The sequence below is a fragment of the Lepidochelys kempii genome, chromosome 5 (genome assembly GCF_965140285.1).
Source record: "Lepidochelys kempii isolate rLepKem1 chromosome 5, rLepKem1.hap1, whole genome shotgun sequence".
Taxonomy (NCBI): Eukaryota; Metazoa; Chordata; order Testudines; family Cheloniidae; genus Lepidochelys; species Lepidochelys kempii.
In genome coordinates this window covers 45,420,125-45,440,548 of record NC_136384.1, presented here as the reverse complement: position 1 = coordinate 45,440,548, position 20,424 = coordinate 45,420,125, and the positions used below count along the sequence as shown (strand labels likewise).

Below are 20,424 nucleotides of genomic sequence, written 5' to 3'. Positions count from 1 at the left end.
TTTAATCTCTCTCCTGCTACTATGGCAGCAGATCCTCTGGTACCCATGAGATCCCAGTCCTGCTGCAGGGCTGTACAGTTCTCCCATGCAGGGTTCTAAGGGAAAGTTATGATTTTGTTTTGGCAATTATGACCATCTTATCATTTAGGAATAAGTTTAAATGTTAAATAACTTACCTGTTTTAACGAAAAAATAATGGATGCCGAACTCAAGGAGACTAGCTTGCTATAATGCTGGCAAGTTTCCATCCAAGGTATTATATGTGCTACACATAGTGATGCCAGATTTCAACTTGTAGCATTCTCACCTGTAGTCATGGTCCATGTTCCAAAACAAGACTTGGACTACAGAGCTAGGAGACTGCTGAACTGGTGGAGATTACATCCTTTATTTATGATTTTAAAGGAAGGTCCCCTTCAAAGGTATTGAAAGTTAGACTCCCTGGCACTTTTCAAAAGGGAGTAACCCCAATGTCCTGTTCTTTTCAGCTACATATATTTAATGCCCAAGGCTGTCAAAGAGTTATTGCTGCATACATAATAATGTCTGCTTTGTTTGTACACAGTCGTTTCACTGACACTACCCATTTCATTAAGGAAGCAGAGTATGTATGATGCTCTGTAAAACCAAGTTTACTGCATGATATATCAGCATAATTTTCTAACCACTTGGTAGTTCTTGATATCATTGTACTTCTGATATTTTAATCATTTAATAATTAATAGTTAGCTCATTTGTTTCTGGTTTCAGATTAACAAAGCAATGGTGGAAATGCTTGCATTATAAAATAATGTTGGGTAACACTGTAGTTCCCTGGCTTACTCTTGCCTATTTACTTGTGCAAAAAGTTCATCTGTACCAAAAAAAAAAAAAAAAAAAAAGCAGAAGTGTGGACTTACGTGATGCACTTATGGAGACAGACTGTATTAATGGTCAGATTACTTCATTTCTGGCCTGAGGTTTCCATTAGACCTCTTTAAAGAGGATTTGGAGTCCCTATATAAATTTTACAAGGCCCTTTTAAAATGTGCAGTAGTTCCATTTGCCAACTGGCATGTTTTCAAGGGAATTCTGGTTAGGCCGTATCATGCAGAAAGAGGAAGAAACAGAAAGAATTTTTATTGAACTCTCTACTATTCTCTTTGGGAGTGAAGATCAAATCAACTTCTGAAATAATTCAGTGAGACTCCAGTGAAAGTGTTCTTTATATTAGAGTCCATAATTAAAGGAGTCAACAACTGTACATTTGTAGCAGTAACACCAATCAGCATAGCTAGCAACAGCAAATCAGTAGGGAACAGTATCAATACCGAATTTTGTGCTGGGATTTGTAGCAATGAGGGGCAGATATCCAAATGTGGGCTTTACTATATTTACATAATTACAGCCAGTGAACTTACCTCCTTGAAGAAGGGACTTCAGGAATTTCCAGTTTAAATGGGAAGTATGGACAAAATTGATGTTCATCAGGGCTGTAGTCACCATTTTAAGACTCCTTACTCCCTCACCAATTTGAGTGCCCCAGGTTATCACCTTTACATTACAACTATGGCAAGACAGGCCCAATTTACACAATAATTGCTATTATATTCTCTGTCCCAAGCGCTACTTAAATTCTTCAGGTTGTGAGGAACCCAGAGCAGATTAGCCAGGGTCAGAGAAAACTGGGAGGCAAGTTAGTAAAATCAGTCTCTGCAGCACGGGAAGAGGCATCTTGGATGGAATTCCCAGTGCTATGGTGGATCTGTCCCTTGCCCTGGACTGGGGGTGGGGAGTAAGGGGGGGAAAGGGTCTATGGTTTAAGCTCCTAGACCAGGGGTGGGCAAACTTTTTGGCCTGAGGGCCACATCGGGGTGTGAAACTGTATGGAGGGCCAGGCAGGGAAGGCTGTGCCCCCTAAACAGCCTGGCCCCACCCCCCTATTTGCCCCCTCAGAATCCTGACCCATCCACCCCACCCTCCAAAGACTACCCCCTGACCCCGATTCACACCCCTGCCCCTTGACTCCTGCCTCCTATCCAACCCCCCTCCCCATCCCCAGACTGCCCTGACCCCTATCCACACCCCCACCCCGACTCCCATGCCCTATCCAACCATCCCATTCCCCATCCCCTGCCCAAACCTCTGCCCCATCCAACCTCTCCCTGTTCCCTGACTGCCCCTTGGGACTCCCTACCCCTTATCCAATCCTGCCCCCCACTACCGCTCCCTTACCATACCACTCAGAGCAGCATGAGCTTGCAGCCCCTCTGCCTGGACGGAGCCACCCATGCGGCAAGCGGAGGCTGCAGGGGAGGGGAACAGCAGAGGAGGGAGTGGGTGCTGGCCTCCCTGGCCAGGAGCTCAAGGGCTGGGCAGGACGGTCCTGCGGGCCGCCGTAGTTTGCCCACCTCTACCCTAGTCCATCAGTAAGGAGGATAATAAGATGTACTCCCCTGAGAAGTCAGGTCTTTGGGGGCTGAAGAGAAGGTGTAAATTCAGAAGATAAGCAAAGTGAGAAAGATCAGGAAGGAAAGGGATCTCTTCTTACTGGGAGGTAAGCTGCACCATGTGAAAGATTGAGCAGGCTGGGACTTGTAAGGGAGAGCATGCCTTACATTGGAGAAAGCATTAAGGGGGAGTTGGGATGAGAACTGAGATTTTGGGTACAGTAGGAGTTTAATCTCCATAATTAAACTTAAGTCAGCTCCACCCTGTTTGTGGGGCTCATCCCCTCCTTAATTCTGGGTTTCCATTTCCCCCATTAAACATCTACCTTTACTGATGTTATAGCTGCAAATAGGTATTTACACTCCCAATTATGGGGAGCACCTTTGGGAGACTGAAGCTGTGTAAATAACCTGCAAGGATACAACAGCACAAAGTCCCCATATGACACCAAGCTGCATGACTTTGCGCTTCTCTTTTCAAATATTTTCTTATGGTCTTTTCAAAGACCTAACTTAAAAGGTTTTAAGTGTTTTACAAAGAAGCTGAATAGGTTTAATAGTTTCAACATGTGTTTTTTGGAAGCTGTGCCTTTAATGCATGCAATGGTTTATTGTAGAGAATAGCTGTGTGAAGTGAAGTAGGAAGACTTGGAAAAAAATGAATAACTGTCCTATGATTTGCCTGATCTAGGCTCAATTTCCTTGGGTTTCAATCATGAAGTTCCATTTCTGGCAGTTTAAATTGTCAATACAGTTCAAGTCCCATTGGATAAGACTGTTACTTAGAATTCTCCTGACAGCCCGACACTTGTCTAAACGTATCTGTAGTTGATTTAGATAGCTGTCATTAAAAGTATACTGCAACAGTATGAAAAATTAGATTTTATAAAGCATAAGCTAACTGACTGACAACTTAGTTTAAGTGTAACTATGATGTTTCCACCTCAGATGTCTTTAGTTTTAGTCCATAATCCACTGAAAGAATTATACTGAAAATAGCTGTACTGGGGTCAAGAGTGGAGGCTGCAATTTTACCATATGCAGTAAGTATTATATCAGATTCCATACAGCTTTGCTTATACAAAGTTCCAAATATGAATATATCTTATAATGGGGGGTTCCTCCCAGAACAAATATGTTTACATAGTACAGGTATCAGAATATGTATACAAACCCACTGAGTAGGCAGGTTTTGGCCTCAAAGCTGTGCACCAAAGCTGTTAAATTCAAAATATTTAAATGAATACAAAGTGAGATGTTCAGGAATTCCTGCCCTACCCTCAAGCAAACCCTATTAAGTAAAACCTGGGTATAGTAGAGGTTGGAAGCTTTGAAGGGCTATTCCCACTCCCAAATCAGACAAAGTGGGAGGGGGAAAGACATTTTGAAGGATGCAGGATATTGCATTATTCCCCTGAATCCTGTGAAGGCTTCTAGATTTCAGCTAAATTCAGTTCCACTCAGTGCAGAAGTATATTTATTTTTAATATTACAGTAGTAGCCTAGAAGTTTTAACCAAGATTGGGTCCCCAGTGTGCTAAACATACAGTAGGAAACAGTTCTTGCCCTGAAGAGCTTTCAGTCTAAATCTGATAGATTAAAAATCCATCAGAAGTATCAAAGCTGGTTTTATTAGTGGAAATTTGCTTCAGGAGGCTCAGGGCCCAAAGTAATATTACCGTCAAGCCAAAGAGTATACACAAACACACAGATGTTTTGCCTCAACCAATTTTTGATAGGATACTAGTGGTGACACCTTGGTCACTGAGTTTGCTGCAGCATTGGGAAGAGTGCAGGCTTAATTGAAGCCAATTTTACACTCTGTTGGGGGGACTATGAGCACCTGGTGCAAATCACAGGGCTAATGGATGTAATTGGGAGGACCAGAAAGCAAGAGGGAGCTCAGAAGGAAGCTCAGAGGCTGAGCCTGTGCAGTGGAGTAAACACTGTGGGGAAGTCCCCCACCCGCCCTTGCTGTAAACCTCCAGTGCACTGTATTACTTTGTAAGAAGAGAATAAATATACACCTTGAGAAAAGATAACAGCTCAGTGTGGGTTTGTGACCAGGACGCCACACAAACTGGCCAGGTAGTTGAGTACACTGGGTAGTGACAGAGACCCCTCCTGACATGTGGGGGCTTGTCTGCGAGCTGTAGCTCTCTCAGCTGAGAGTAGCATGACCACCTTTCCTGAATTGGGTAGTTCCAAAATACAGAGTTCAAGGCCTGGTCCCAGGCTGAATGACTCCAGGACAGCATTTGTCCCAGATTCCCTGCAGTGCCACTCTACGCCTGCCCAAGGCTCAGTGGTGGCACCAGCTGGGGCTGGGGAGGGGGGCGGAGGCAGATTTTATTCCCCACGCACAAGGCTATGCCCCATGCTCCTCCTCAGACGCTGCTGCTTGGCCAGGCCAGAAGCCAGGCAATAGTAAGAGCCACCCAAGAAGTCCGGGTGGCTGTGGGGAGTCCCAGACCCTCCACCTGCCCTGGGTGGTGAGCTGGGGTGCACAAGAGTAGCCCCTGGCCCATGTTCCTACCCTTGAAGGAATTCTTACAGCAGCTTCTGGCCTGGTCAGGGAGTGGGGCCCCAGGGAACAGGGCTCCTACAGGTGTCCCACTTTTGTCTTTTGAAAAGGTGGTTGCTTTAGCCGAGAGGAAGAAACTGGAGGGAGACCTGCATGAGGGCAGGAGATCCAGGCACAACAAACGAGATGCTGCACTAGCTGGTGGAACAAAAGGAGATAGAGACCTAGCAGGTGGAGAGGCAAGCACTTCTGCATTGGCATGTGAAATTAGGGTGACCACTTTTTCAAAAGACAAAAGGCGGGACACATGCAGGAGTCTTGCCCCTGCTCAAGGGCCAGGCCAGAAGCTGGAGCTGAGCCATTGTAAGAATCACCCAGGGAGTCTAGGCTGCTGTGGGGACCATCTACCTACCCTGGGCAGAGGGCCAGGGTGTCTGAGAGCAGCCCACAGCCTATGTCCTCACACCCCCAGGGCATGCCACCCAGAGCAGGTGGAGGGTCTGGGGTGCTCTTACTACTGCCCAGCTCCAGCTTCTGGCCTGGCCAAGGTGCAGGGCCTCAGGAGGGAAAAGAAGGAGTAGGGGGCTGGGCCAGCTAAGGCCCACCTCTCACTCCCCCACCCCTGGAAGAGGTTGACATCACCCCGAGCCTCGGGCAGCGCTACAGGGAATCTGGGACAAATACTGTCCCAGAGCCATTCAGCCCAGATTGGAACCTGAATTCTGCATTTCAGGACTGTCCCACCCAATCCAGGAGGGGCAGTCATCCTAGGTGGAAGAGCAATGAACATTACAGGAGTTTATCAAGGAGCAGGCCCAGGTACAGCAATGTCTCCTGCAGGGGCTGGTGAGTTCCACTGAGGGGGACTGGAAATCGAATGGTGGGCCTGGGGCTATGTAAAATGGCTCTGGGGGATGGCCCCAATGCCTTTTTACTCTCCTTTGAGCAGGTGGCTACTAACACTGGATGGGACAAGGGTGCATGGGCGCTCCAGCTAGCCTCCTATCTGGCCATTGAGGTTCAGGAGACCTATATTGCCCTGAGCTAGTACCAGGCCAAAGATTATAATACAGTGAAGGCCACTATTTTAGACAGGGTGGGCCGGTCACTGGAGAAATACTACCAAACATTCAGGGCAGACAGTTGGAATGGCAGGATATGTCCCAGGACCTTTGGATAGAAGTTGTTGGACTGGGCCACTCAGTGGTTGCAACTGGATAGACAGGACATTGAGACCCTAATGGACTCCACTATTCTGGAACAGTTTACACAGAGCCTCCCCAAGACAAGGGTCTGATTCAGAGGCACCAGACAGACTTGCTAGAGGCAGCAATAATATTAACAGAGGAGTATGTGGAGGTGGATTTTCCATGGAAAGAGCTCTGTACCCAGTGACCAAAGATGGGGGAAAATAAGGTTGAAGAACCTCATGCAGTGAAGCCTGGGAAGGGAGTTCAAGGGATGAATAAGACGGCCTCAGTCACCCACACAGTAGTTTTCTTCCATTGCAGGGCAAAGGCACATAGAGACTTTGCCTGCAGAATCGCAGAGTTCTATCGGTGGACAGGTGTGAAAGGGGAACCTGGGATAAGGATGATTCCTGTCACAGCAGGCCAAAGAATGACAAAGGGTGTTGTGGATTCAGCAACAGCATGTTCCCTTGTACAGAGCATCCTGGTTAGGCCACAGTGGGGACAGGAGGGGGTGACAATAACTATTTAATCTATACATGGTTCGGAAAGAGCACTTATCCTGTGGTAGTTGCCAACTAAAACTTCCCTTCTACTTCCCAGGGGACAACAAGTAGGGACAGTGAAGTCACTGCCTTACTCAGTAATGATAGGAACTGACTGGACCCCATTCCTCTTATGTCAAAAGGGTAGACAATGGGGGAAGGGACCCCAACTGGTAGGTCTGCGTAAAAAGCCCATGAGTTTAGACCCTCCAGGTCCAGTGTGTGATAACCCTAGACATATGGTAACCATTTCAGAAAGGATGAGACATACTGGAGGACTTGGGGGAGGAGGAGAAAAAAAAAGCAAGAAGGGGCAGTGAATCAGGGAGTGCTAGTTTAGGGACACTTAAGGGGGAAGAGGCTTGACTGACTTCTAGGAGGAGCAAGCCCTAGGCAAGGCACAGGATGGAGACCAAGCCAGAAAGAGAGAGGGGGGAAAAAAAGAAGAAAAAAAAAAGAGTCCTGATAAAGAAATCAGGGTGGGTGAACCTACCCTGACAGTCCCAAGCCAGAGGCAAAATATGTCAAGGGAAGAGGGAGATCCTGAGATGGTGGATCTACAGAGACAATTAGTGTGAGTAGATATAAGCCAGTAAACTGGAGGAAAGATCCATGGGATGTGATTGGCCTGATGACCAACTGGTGGAGATAGAGCTGCGGGGAAAACCTCCACCCTCAAAGTGGACCTTCTGTGGGTGGAAGGCAGGAGATCACCACTGGTGGTCCATAGAAGCCCAGCCTCATAAAGAGGGTAGGGCACAGGCAGCAAAGGAGGCCTCTGCCACAGGTGAAGTGTGACAGGGGACTTAATAGCACCCTGGTCACTGAGTTTGCTGCAGCACTAGGGAAAGTACAGGCTTAACTGAAGCCAGTTATACACTGTGGGGACTATGAGCACCTGCATGGTAATTACTGGGCTAATGATGTAATTGGAAGGATATAAGTGGAAGGAACAGGAAGCAAAGGGGATACTAAGAAGGAAGTTCAGCAGCTGAACCTGGGCTGAGGAGTGAGGGCTGCAGGGAAGCCTCCCCTTGCTCTAATCCTGCATTACCCTGTGTTACTTTGTAAGAAAAGAATAAATATGTACCTTGGTGAAAGATAACAGCTTGGTGTGTGTTTCTGACCATGAGGCCACACAAATTGTCCAGGCAGTTGTGTCACAGGGCATCTGTCGCTACCCAGTGTGCTCAAGTCCCTGCTGGATGTTTGTATCACACACCAAAAAGGGAGAGTTTGAATATTGCCTAGAATAATGGGTACCAGAAATCAGGACTGAGATGAATTGGTAGAGCTGTGTGAATAAAGGCTCAATCTTGAGAGCTACTGTAATCTCAAAAGCAAGTGAAGTTAAAGGAAATTGAAGTCCCCCAGAACCTCACACAAGGCTCTCAGTAAGTTTGTACAGTGCCTTTCATTGCATATGGTTCTTGACAATTAATCCTTTGTTTTCAGAAACACTCCCTCAAAACTGTTTATGTTTAAAGAGGGAAAAACAGATTTATCCTCCTTTAGGAAAATTTTTTTATTTTTATAGCTCCTGTGCATTTAAAATCTATTCTGAAATGGATTACTTCATGGTTAGATTGGTCTCTCTTCAGCTTACTGGACATTACATTCAATGAGTCACCAGAAGAATACTTGACTAAACAGTCTTACCAGTAGAGAAGATGAGAACTGTGTTGTCCCAAAGCCCATATCTCTTCAGGGCTGCAGTGACATTTCCTACAGCTTCATCCATAATGGATACCATTCCTGCATAATGACGTCTCTTCTCATCTTTGATGAAAGCATATGGTTTCACGTATTCCCCAGGGACCTGAAGGGGTTCATGGACAGATTGGAGAGCAAGATAGAGAAAGAGAGGCTGGGGGGGGGAGCAGTATGCAAGCCAGATGAGAGAGTACCCAAGCATTAAATGGAAAAAAAAAAAAAAGAAAAAAGTCACATGAACATACAGCAGTTGTCTGGTTTTCCTCCTGATTTCTCTAAGCATAAGATATACACAATTCTGGGAAAGATTCTTATGAAAGGCACTGAAATATTAATGAATATTTTCATTTTAATGGTAGCAAAGCCAGTTGATTTTATGATCTTCCTGCCACTCAACTTGGCTTCCTATCCTTTTTCTAAAAGGAAGACCAAATTACACACAGTACTGTTTCTCCTACTACAGCAAAGTCTCACAAATCTGTAAGTCAAATAGCAAGTTGTAAACAGGATTTGGGTAGAAAGTCTGAATCCCAGATTCATTATACAAAATAAAGTCATATTTCATGTGCAAAACATCTTGGTTAGGGGTAGTGTCATTGGTTATGAAAATCTCCATTGCATTTTCTTTTTACATCCCTGTTACAGAGCTTATGAGGAGCCCAATTCACCATGGAAAGTGGGGCTTTTAGGTTTTTTATTTTTAAACCAATGACAGATCATTTCATTTCACTAAGCGTCTTCTTGCAATTGGTTCTGTTAGTCCTGCTCTGGTATGGAGCACTCTGTCCTCAGACTAGCTCCCCTAGAATACCATTCTCAGATCCTGACTCAGAGCTTTCCATAGAAGGCTGCTTTCTCCCGGTGGTTTCTCTATGCCAGTATAGGACCCTGGGTCCCTAGGCTGGCTCCCCTGTGGTACCAAGCCTCCCATAAAACCTGGCTCAGAACCTTCCCACTTACTGTGATTCTAACCCCCAGAATGATCTTGCTCAGTGTAATGGATACCTGGACCTTATAGAAGAACTATCACCCGATGCTTCTTAGTCCCACCCTCTCAGGCTGGGAAGCAGCTAATTAATAGTGCACAGCTGCTGCAGCCCCATCTCCCTTTAAAGGGCAGATTCACCTTGTGACTCCATCCAGTCCCAATCACCCCTTCCAGGATCTTCATCCAATCTGTTTCTCGCCCCACATTTCCTATGCCACCTGACTCCCAGAGCTCCTCATCCAAGCTCAATGTTCTGTCTCCCCGCCTCATCCTTGTCCCAGTCTCTTTGCCCAACCAGTCCCAGTTCTCCCTTTGCTCTCTGGCTCCTTTTCATATCTACCTCCCTGCCTCCAGTTCCACCCCACTGGTTCCCAGTCTCATCACATCTCAGTCCCCCCATCCCACCTGGTTCCTCCTCTACCTCCAGTCTGCTCACCTAGACCATCCTAGTCCATTCACCCTGCCAGCCTTCAGTTCCAATCTACTCCCCAGCTCTTGTTCCCTCCTCCGCATTTGAATGAGGCAGTTTTCTCCTCCATGCTGCCTGGGCCCAAACAGGCAGGGACAAGGTCCGGAGGGGTATCATTGATAAACACAGGAAAGACAGGCTACCTGTTCTTAGTTCTGGTGCCATTGCAGGGAACATCCTGCTCAACCCAGGCTTGAGCATGCCTAGTGCAGTCAGACAAGCTCCAGCAAGTCTCTACTGAGCATGTGTAAACTGAGATTTTTCAAAGGTTTATAAATTGGCCAAAATTTGTGTGGATTTTCACAAAGATGACAAAGGCACTTCCCAGACAAAGTCCACCCCTTCTGCCAAATTTCAAGCATTGGGCCACTAGAACTCCTCAAAAGAAAAAGTCAGATTTTTTTTAAAATTGGTTTATTTTTGTTTATTTTTTTTTTAGTACTAACAAAACATTTTCCCCCTAGACTCATTCTGAAAACAGCTGAACCACTTTGGCTGAAGTTTTGCCAAAAAAATTTCAGCCTTAAACACATTTCAGTTCTGAAAATTGTCATGCCTTCACTTATAAATGCACATACTAAAAGGGAAACTAAGTTAACAATGTAATATGTCAGATTGCAGTAAAACAAAATAATGCCTGTGTTACAAATAGGTCAATTAGCCCCACGTACTAGCAATTTATGTGTTCTTGTCCAAATCAAGGTAGTCTATTTGTACTATCTTGTTGTGCCTTCTAAACAAAGTTAGTTTGGGGGTGGAGGGTTAACTTAACTGCAGTGTTTAATACAAAAGTTTATTATGTCATGGTCTAAGGTCTTTATATTAGAGGAGTGAAGGAGAGATTCTGGATTTTTTCTGGGATCTTTAAATTAAAAACTTCAACTTTGCTTCTTTTTATAATACAGGTTAAGATATTTTACATTTAGCACACTGCTTCTTAATAAATTTCAGAGTAGCAGCCATGTTAGTCTGTATTTTCAAAAAGAAAAAGGAGTACTTGTGGCACCTTAGAGACTAACCAATTTATTTGAGCATAAGCTTTTGTGAGCTAGCATCCGATGAAGTGAGCTGTAGCTCACGAAAGCTTATGCTCAAATAAATTGGTTAGTCTCTAAGGTGCCACAAGTCCTCCTTTTCTGTTTTCATCTTAATAAGGAAGATGATTCTAATGAGGGAAACTTTCCTGGCTTGTGAGTTTGAACATTGTATAAAGAATGTCCCTTTTATGAAGTAAAGCTATGTTGTTAATTATTTTTCTGTGAAATGATTAAGATCTTCTTCATTCACATCCAGCCCCATCCTACACTGTGTATCTCCTGTAGAAGTCTTTTCAACTATTATGTGCACCAAGTTATACAATACAGTAGAACCTCAAAGTTACAAATACCTTGAGAATGGAAGTTGTTCATAACTCTGCACAAAAAACATTATGGTTGTTCTTTCAAAAGTTTACAACTGAACATTGACTTAATACAGTTTTGAAAACTTTACTATGTAGAAGAAAAATGCTGCTTTTAACCATCTTAATTCAAATGAAACAAGCACAGAAACAGTTGCCTTACCTCGTCATTTTTTTTTTTGTTGCAGTTTACACTTAACACAGTACTGTACTGGCCTTTTTTTTTTAAAATGGTCTCTGCTGCTGCCTGATTGCATACTTCTGGATCCAAATGAGGTTGACTGGTCAGTTCATAACTTTGGTGTTCACAACACTGAGGTTCTACTCTATAAGGGCTTTGAACATTAAAGCGTCAATGCAATACTGTCTATTTCTATTTGCTGAACTTTTTAGTTAAGTGCACTTTGATCCACTAGAAAATAGGCCCAAATCAGTAATCTCTATTTTGCAAAACCTGCACTCATAAGAGAGTAAGTCCTATTTAACTCTAGGTTTAGTGTAGATCTTTGTTCCTGTGAGAAAGCAGTACAAGGCCAGCTACGCTGATAAGACAGTGAGAGTTATCATAAATGCAGCTCTGTATCTAGATATTTATCAGCTATTGTTTACAAAGCAAGCTCAAGTCTTATAAATAAATAATTGTATGAAAATATTAAGAAACTTGTAAAGTAAGTTCTCAAAAAAGCAACTGCTGTTACTGTACCTTCTCAGTTTTATGGCTGGCTATAAGATCTACAGCTCTTTTCGTAAATACATTAGTGGAATACATGTTTCCAAATCCAACTGCAACTTCTTCTCCATCTCGAAAATCAAGAGCACAGCGTGTTGCATTCTTTGCACTGATGAATACACAACGTTCATGGGAATAATAATCTTCACTTCCCAGAAGATAACCTAGAACAGGAAAAAGATGACCAAGTGAGCAACCCAATATATAATTTCCTATATATAAACTAATACATCAGTAGAGGACTTTCAAAGGGCACAAAGGGAGTTGAGTGGCAAATTGCCCTTTGTGCCTTAGAAAAATTACACCATCAGTTTCACTTTTTTTAAAAAACAAGGCTAATCAGTCCAACATTCCTTAACATTTCTCATCTTGTATTTATTTGAAAATAAAGCACAAAATCTAATTCTATGCAACAATTATACAAACCCAGAAAATTTTTAAAAGTAGTTCAATAACTTTACATATAAATTGGCATGCATATAAATCAAAGATACTAGCATTAAAATGATGCACATGTCATGAGCCTGTAGCTAACTAAAATAACTCTTAGTTATGGTTTTGTAAACTGTATTTGTTAGTACAGAACACTTATATCTAAATAGATACTATGAATACTGGAATTATTGTACCGTTTACGTTTATAGATTGGTAACAGATAGTTCACATGGAAGGCATTCCTGTAATCTGTGAGATGATTTCTGATCTACTGCTGACACCAACTGGTGAAAGAAACAAATCCTTCTTTACAGAATAAATTATTGATCTTAAGAATCAAAAATAAGGCTCTCCTACAAATTTTGCTTCCATCAAGGGTCCAATCTTATTAAGTACTGCACAGCTTTAACTCCCATTGACTGGAAGCAATGAAATTGTCTCAAAAACCCTTTGCAATCTCATCCCTAAATCAGCCCCAACTTCACCACCCAAAAATTCTCCAGAATAATAGGGGAACGTTGCAAAGCATACCCTAAAGGCAATCAAATTTAGGCTCAGTGTGGGGGGACAGATTCAGTTTCACAATCCAGGACTTTGAGCAGAAACATTTATTCTGCTAACCCACCCCATCACAAAACAAAAAACTAAAGGTCTAGCAAAACAACTTCCAACTATACCATATTGTGTATGTTCAAAACTCCACAGATGCAGAGAATGTCAAAGAAAGAAGTGGAAGAGCTTTCTAAAGGAAAGATCAAAAATATGCTCTTGAAAACCAGAAATAAATTATGGGGTTTTTAGGTTTTGTTTTTAAAAAGAGCATTAGTGATTTGGACCACTAGCTGACAGTTTCTCTCAATGCCCAGCCTGAGACAGATGGGGCCAGATTTGCAGAAGCATTGAACATTCACAGCTCAACTGGAATCATGGTTTGAACATATAAAGAGCTAAGAACTCCAAAAAATAAATTGCCTCCCTCCCATACCGAGCACCCAAAATTATTAACAACAAAAATTGGCAAGTGTCTAATCTCTGTGCTTCAGGTCCCCACCTCACAGGTAACGGGACGTAAGGTGACGACAGGTGTTGCGAAGATAAATTCATTAATGTTCATGAAGCACTCAGATACTTCAGTGAGAGCATCACAGAAAGCCCAGGAGAAAGTAAATAGTTTTGTATTCAGTGCAGTGCTTGTATGGTGTACATTAAGGCCTGGAGTCACATATGAAATGTGGACGATAAAAAGGAAACATTTAATAACTAACCAGTAACTTAATGAGGCAGGACTCCTGTGAAAAAACAGTATGAGCTCATGCAATTAAAGACTGTATTGTAATGCACACTCATAACAGGGCCAAATTAAAGTTACACAGGTATCCTAATTCTGGCAGTGCCAAAGTTTTGAGTGCTTAACTTTGCAACTCTAAAGTTCCTTTAACAGTTTGTTTTAAATGTAATTTAATCTAGGTTCTTGCAACACCTTGACCATGGTAGTATCTGAGTTCCTAATGAATTCAAGAAATATATATTGTATTTAGAAAAATGACCGAGTCTGGTAAAATGCCTATTGCTTTTCTAGTTAAGACACTGCTATTAAAAAAAACGCAATACACAAACTACAATAAAGTTAGAAGTCTGACCTAAACCTAGACATATGAAAATTTCAGTTTAAAGCTTCCTCTAAGAGCACACTCATGCAACATGTGGAGTAACTGAGCACAATGGGACAAGTTAAATGTGGAGCTTAAAATAAACATATTTGCTTCTGTGGGTTTAAAAAAAATCAGATGATTTTCAGCAATAGGCTTTTGGATATCAACGTTTATCTATCAAGTGTAGTCTGCTAAATTAGAAAACTGTATTTTGTATCATGTGCTGAAATAACTAAAACATTGTTTTACTGGCTATATGTTAATTTTGAGTTTGTTGTTAAAAAATATTTCCCCTTTCAATATGGTTAGTAAAAGTACTTAAAAAAAAAAAAGTAAATCTGGCCATTACCAAAGTAAGTATCAAATCCTCTGTGGATTGGGAGGCACTCTTTTTTGTACATGCCTAGATGCCACTTCCCTACCATGTGGGTAACATATCCTGCTTCCTTCAGCAGTTCAGGCAGGAGTTTCTCATTCAATGGGACACAGCTGGGCTGGCAAGGCCAAATTATTTGGTGTTGTAAACCTGTATGGATCTTGGAAAAATAAACCCAATGCAGGTATTAGTTACAGCATGATGGCAATGTATGCTATGAAAGCATTGTATCAATATTTAAAAATATACACATAAGAGGAGTCTGGAGTCTCACAATTCCATCTTACATAAAGCATTTGCTAGAAGACTCCAGAAGTACTTTACAGACTGCCTGCACAGGAATCAGATAAAACCCCAGCTTTCTTCCAAAGAAAGACTATACAATTTTTGTACTACTTGTTGGCTTACAATTGTACGATGGCAAGCCATCATTAGTAAAGAAAGCACGTTTATTTAGCCAACCAAAAACTCAGTATGGTGACTGATGGGATCCCTAGGGTGCAGCCTGGGACTGTGGGACCACTGTGAATCCTGAACTCTCTCCAGCCTGGGCTGTCTCTCACAATGCCATGCTAGTGACCACAAGCAAACCCCTCCAGGCGCTGTGATCACTCAGCACAACCACATGTGGAGACCCAGCAAGATTGCATGAGTGCTCCCAGAGCCACTCGTGAATCACAAAGAGAAAGGCACCAAAGCCAAATCCCCCCCAGCACTGTACCTCAGGAATATATCATCTTGCACTGCTGAAGATGGGTAGTGCAGATTTATTAATTGGTTCACCACTTCATCAATGGAAAGTGGATATACACCAGCCTTTGCAAAACCTGAGCAGATTTTCCCCAAACTTCATACAAACTCACTGATAAAGATAAACAGTTAAACAAATTTATTGACTATAATAGGTAGATTTTAAGTGATATCAGGTGATAGGCAAAAAGTCAGAGTTAGTTATCAAAAGAAATAAAATATAAGCATGCAGTCTAAACTCTCAACCCTATTAGACTAGGCAATGACTAAGCAGTTTCTCTCACCCTACTGGATATTGCAGTCCTTAATATACAGATTTCACCCTTGAAATCTGAGTCAGTCCCCTCAGCTGGGGTCTTCAGAGCGTCCTTTTTGCTTGCAGCATAGCTGGGTGAAGGAGAAAGGCCCAGCATGTGGCCACTGCGTCTGTTTTATACTCAGTCCACGTGCTTGGAAAACACAAGTCCAGGCATGTCTCGGTGGGCATTGCCGAGGGGCTTGTCTACACTCACTTTACAGCACTACAAATTTCTTGCTCAGAGTGTGAAAAAACACACCCCTGAGCACTGCAAGTTTCAGCGCTGTAAAGTGCCAGTGTAGCCGCACTCCCAGCGCTGGTAGCTATTCCCCTCGTGGAGGTGGGTTGTTCGTTTGTTTCTTGGTTTTTTTAAGAGCTCTGAGCGTTATGCTGTGACTACACAAGCCACGTTAAAGCACTCCCTGCCAGAGTCCACACACCTCACCCTCTCCTGCACCCCAACTCTGACCCAGCCTGGAGCCCCCTCCTGCACCCAAACTCCCCCCCCGAGCTTGCACCCCTTACTCCTGCACCCCAACCCTCTGCCCCCAGCTCAGAGCCCCCTTCAACACTCCGAACCCCTAGGCCTAAGCCCAGAGCCTGCACTCCCTCCTGCACCCCAATCTCCTCTCCCAGCCTTGTGAAAGTGAGTGAGCGAGCAATGGGGAGGGGGGAATGGAGTGAGCAGGGCAGGGCCTCAGGCAAGGGGTGGGGTAGATTCTGGGTTGATCTTAAATTCAAAGAGTGATCTTGTGCGTAAAAAGATAAGAGACCACTGGACTAGATGGACCACTGCTCTAATCCCACATGGCTATGCCCATTTTTCTGTAAATCAGATGGATGATGCAAGGCTCCATAGAAGTGTTTTCACACACACACACTCCCCCCATTTAGGTGAATCTGAGTAATCAAAATGTGGCTGTATATTTGAGTCAAGCTATGAACAGGACCTTTAAGTCTGAAGAGTCAGGGAAAGAGGGAGGAAGAAGGTTTATTATGACCTCAATATAAAGTCTAGTCCTGCATTAAAGAAGACTTTCCTATTTATTTTTTAATTTGTCATGTGTCTAGGGTACAGATACAGAAGTGGATTTCTGACATTTTATAGAAGGGTAAATCAAACTATGACTTGGCTTCTACAAAGATACCTAGACAAGAGAATGTTATCACTATTTATGGCTTGGTTCTAAAGTCATTTTTGTGTTAGTCCAATTTTTATTTTATTTTTAATACCTGATGTAACAAACACCTTGATTTTAAAATTAAAGTTATTCTTGCATTTAAGATAAATGCTCTATGCCACTGTACAATGCAGAGGAATTAAAAAAAAAAATAAAAAAAAATCCCTCAAAGAGTGAGCCAGGAGCCACACAGAAGGAAGAGAACACTATGAGATAGCATCCCTCCTTTGCAAGTCTGTACAAAGTCACAAGCACTTCCAAAATATTTACATTAAGGGGTGAAAATGAAGCACAAAGCAATGTGTGGCTTGACTCCTAGTTGGGAGACAGGGGGAAGGAAAAAGAAAAGGAGTACTTGTGGCACCTTAGAGACTAACAGATTTATTTGAGCATAAGCTTTCGTGAGCTACAGCTCACTTCAGTCAGGGATCAGCCTCTCTATGCAGCATGTACCCTCATTAGGATAGCATGTCCATGTTACAAAGGAGGTTTGTGCGCATGATAGGCTGGGGCAGCCAATGGCACCACACTACCTATCCCAGTGCTTTGGAAGGTAGAGGTGAACATAAATCCAGAGTCCAGGCCAGGGATGCTAAAGAACCATGGGATCACCTTTGCTCCTCTCCAACCTGCCTTTTCTCTGTTCTTCTCCCTGCCTGCTCCACACCATCACATATTCAAATTCCCAGGTAGGACAATGTGATGGATCTGGGTGGAAGACGACTGTTGTAGTTTGGTTTTTGTTACACTAACAGTTCAGGAATAGGTCAGGGCTAGTCTTGACCTTTTTCCTTATACAGACATGATGCAACATCTTTTACCAAAATTCAGTATATAGGGTATAGTTTGAACTACTCAGTTGAAGTAAAATGTGTTGTACCATCCACATTAGAAAAAAGGTCAAAGCTAAATGGGTGTGTTCACTACCATTAGTCCATTCTTCTAACATAGCTAAGCCAACAGAGAATTAGCCAGTGTGCAGATGATTGTTTATAGGCTAGGTAACTAATGTATATTAAACACCTATAGCCCTCTCTCAAGGTGAGTTACAAAATGAAAACCAAACACACAAATTTCACCATTCTAAAAATGTCAGTAGGGATCACATCACTAAATCAAATATTTGCACTATCTTTGTGTTTCTTTTAAAGTTTCAAAGGCACTTAAGGTTTTTTTATACAGTGATGGAGCACTGTAGAAGTTAACTAGATTTGATATTTGAAAGGACAAGTAATTCTGACAAAACAGTTTTCAGTCCTAGTGTAAGAAGGTATCAGAAAATGTACTCAAGTTTATATACAATCTGAAGAGCTCAGAGCTTTTACATTACAGAATGTTTTTGCTTGGGGAATTTACAGGAAGCTACTATGGTATGGTCTTCCTGACAAGCAAGAAGTTAAGTTCTCTTGATTGGGCATCACCACCACCACTGATGATACGCAATAGGCTAGAAACACACCTGACAAGTTTAACCCATATAATGAAACACTTTTCCCTTTGAATTGTCGACACTCCCCATAATAGCAATAGCCACTTACGAGTAGATAGCAAAAGGCACTGATATGTTGCTACTAACAAGTGTCTACTATACGGGTGGGCAAAATACGGCCCGTGGGCTGGATCCGGCCCATCTAGCATTTCTGTCTGGCCTGCCATGACTAACATTTCTGGCCCTTCGCGTCTCCGAGTCCAGGCCACTAAAAGTCCCATGGTACAGCAGGGTGTTCAGGCAAGCTGCCTGCCTGCTGTGGCCCCATGCCGCTCCTGGAAGCGGCCAGCTACTGCTGGCACAAATCTGCATGCTCCTGGAGTAGGGGGCGGGGGAAGAGGGCTCCACGTTCTGCCCCCACCCCCAGCATTGTCCTCACAGCTCCCATTGGTGAGAAACTGGCCAACGGGAGCTGCTGGGGCAGCGCTTGCGGGGCAGGCAGCTCATAGAGACCTGCTGCTCCCATCCCCCCAAGGGGCGCACCGTAGAGAAGTGCCAGCAGCAGCTGGCTGCAGCCACTTCCAGGAGCAGCATGGGGCTGTGGCAGGCAGGCAGGCAGCCTGCCTGAGTCCTGCTGTATCGCTGACTGTGGTAAGCGCCTCCAGGCCAGAGCCTGCACCTTGCACCCCCTCCCACACCTCAACCCCCTGCCCCAGATCAGAACCCCCTCCTGCACCCAAATTCCCTCCCAGACCCTGTACCCCCTCCTACACCCCAATCCCCTGCCCGGAGTCTCCTCCTGCACCAAACTCCTTCCCAGAGCCCACACTCCTCACCCTCTCCTGCACCCCAACACTCTGCACCAGCCCAGAGCTCCCCCCTGCATCCAGACCCCACACCCTTGCTATTAATATAGTAGAAATATGTGGCCCATGACAACTTACTAAAATTCATGGAGTGGCCCCCCGCAAAAATTATTGCCCATCCTAGTCTACTAGAATACAATCCTGCCACCATGCAGAGGGAGACACTACAAGAACCCACTAGAGGGCTCTCCCACCCAAATGAGTCTATATGATCTGTCACTATACGCTGTCATCTTTATTAAAAGAGCCCAAATTCCTGTGAGGGTTTGTTATTTCTTCCTCTGTACTTGGCTCTAAAAATAATAATTTCCACTAATTCTGTTGGACTTAGCTAAGGTATGCAGAGAACTCGGGGTAAATTTTTCCAGGAGCCTAAATCCCATGGTCTAAAAATCATTTGGGCCTTTCAAAACCCCCATGAGGTGCCTCCCTGCATCTTTAGCTGCCTAAATACCTTTAGCAACATAGCCCTACAACCAATGGAGCTTAGGAAAGGGTCACCCTTGGTTGGGACGGGGGAAGGCACCGCCGCCGGAGAGAAGCGCCTCACACTGCCAGCCGGGGGCGGCAGCAGCACGGCCCTCGGCGAGAGCTTTGTACAGACTTGCAGCCTCCCTGCTGAGACTGGGGAGGGCTCAGAGGGGCCGGGAGAGGCCTTCCCACCCAGGTAGCGGAGGGACAAGCCAGTGCCACACGCCGCCAACTGCGGGGAACCCCCCCCCCCAACTCCGGGGAGCCCCTGTCCGCCCCCGGAGCCCCGCTAGGCTTGGGGGCCGCCCAGGCGGCGCTAGGACCGGGTTTGCTGCCCTACCTGGTACCTGCCGGTGAGCAACTGGCTGCGGGACGGGGTGCACAGGGGCTGCGTGTAGTAGCGCTCCAGCCGCACCCCGCCCGCCCCCAGCGCATCCAGCTGCGGGGTGCGGATGAGGGAGTCGTGCCAGCCCACGTCGTGCCAGCCCAGGTCATCGGCCAGCACCACCACCAGGTGCGGGGCCGCCGCGCTGCCGGCCAGGCAGAGGCGCAGCCAGCACAGAAGCAGCGAGAGCCGCGCTGAGCCCAGCCCCGGACCCGGCCGCCTCAGCATGCTGCCCGCCTTCCCCGCCGCTCAACCAGGAACTGGCCGGCGGCGGCACCGCCCCCAGCACAGGACCGGCGGCTTCAGCACCCCGCCCCCTGCACAGGGCGATGGGCCTCCCAGGCCCGCCCCGAGCCGGGGAAGGAAGCGGCCCAGCGTCCACGCCTTTTACCGAGCAAAGCGCCAGCCTAATGCTTTGCCCATGCTACCGGGCCGGGCTTCGGGCCTGCCCCACGTCCCAGAGGCAGGCAGAGATCAAACCCAGAAATCAAAGCAGGCAGAGATCAAATCCAGAAAAGTTCTTTCCCCTGACAGACTCTGCCAATGCTGCCAACCTCTTCAGCACCACCCAAACTGCATAGACCCCCAAATAAG

The 20,424-nt window shown here is 44.8% G+C and overlaps 1 protein-coding gene across 2 annotated transcripts in view; it reads right to left on the bottom strand.

Annotated features, from left to right (window-relative positions):
- ARSB (arylsulfatase B) overlaps positions 1–20,100 on the bottom strand; it is a 100,439-nt gene extending 80,339 nt beyond the window's left edge. The window contains exons 1-4 of one of the 2 annotated variants that reach the window (XM_073344132.1): positions 19,786–20,100; positions 14,424–14,610; positions 11,961–12,151; positions 8,348–8,507 (exon numbers count right to left, since the gene is read on the bottom strand). In XM_073344132.1, coding sequence (XP_073200233.1) covers positions 8,348–8,507; positions 11,961–12,151; positions 14,424–14,610; positions 19,786–20,058 — 811 coding nt within the window. In that variant the 5' untranslated portion in view covers positions 20,059–20,100. Of the gene's footprint in view, positions 1–8,347; positions 8,556–11,960; positions 12,152–14,423; positions 14,611–19,785 lie in introns of both variants that reach the window. The other variant, XM_073344131.1, reaches the window with a different exon arrangement.
- Between the last annotated feature and the right edge of the window lie 324 nt (positions 20,101–20,424).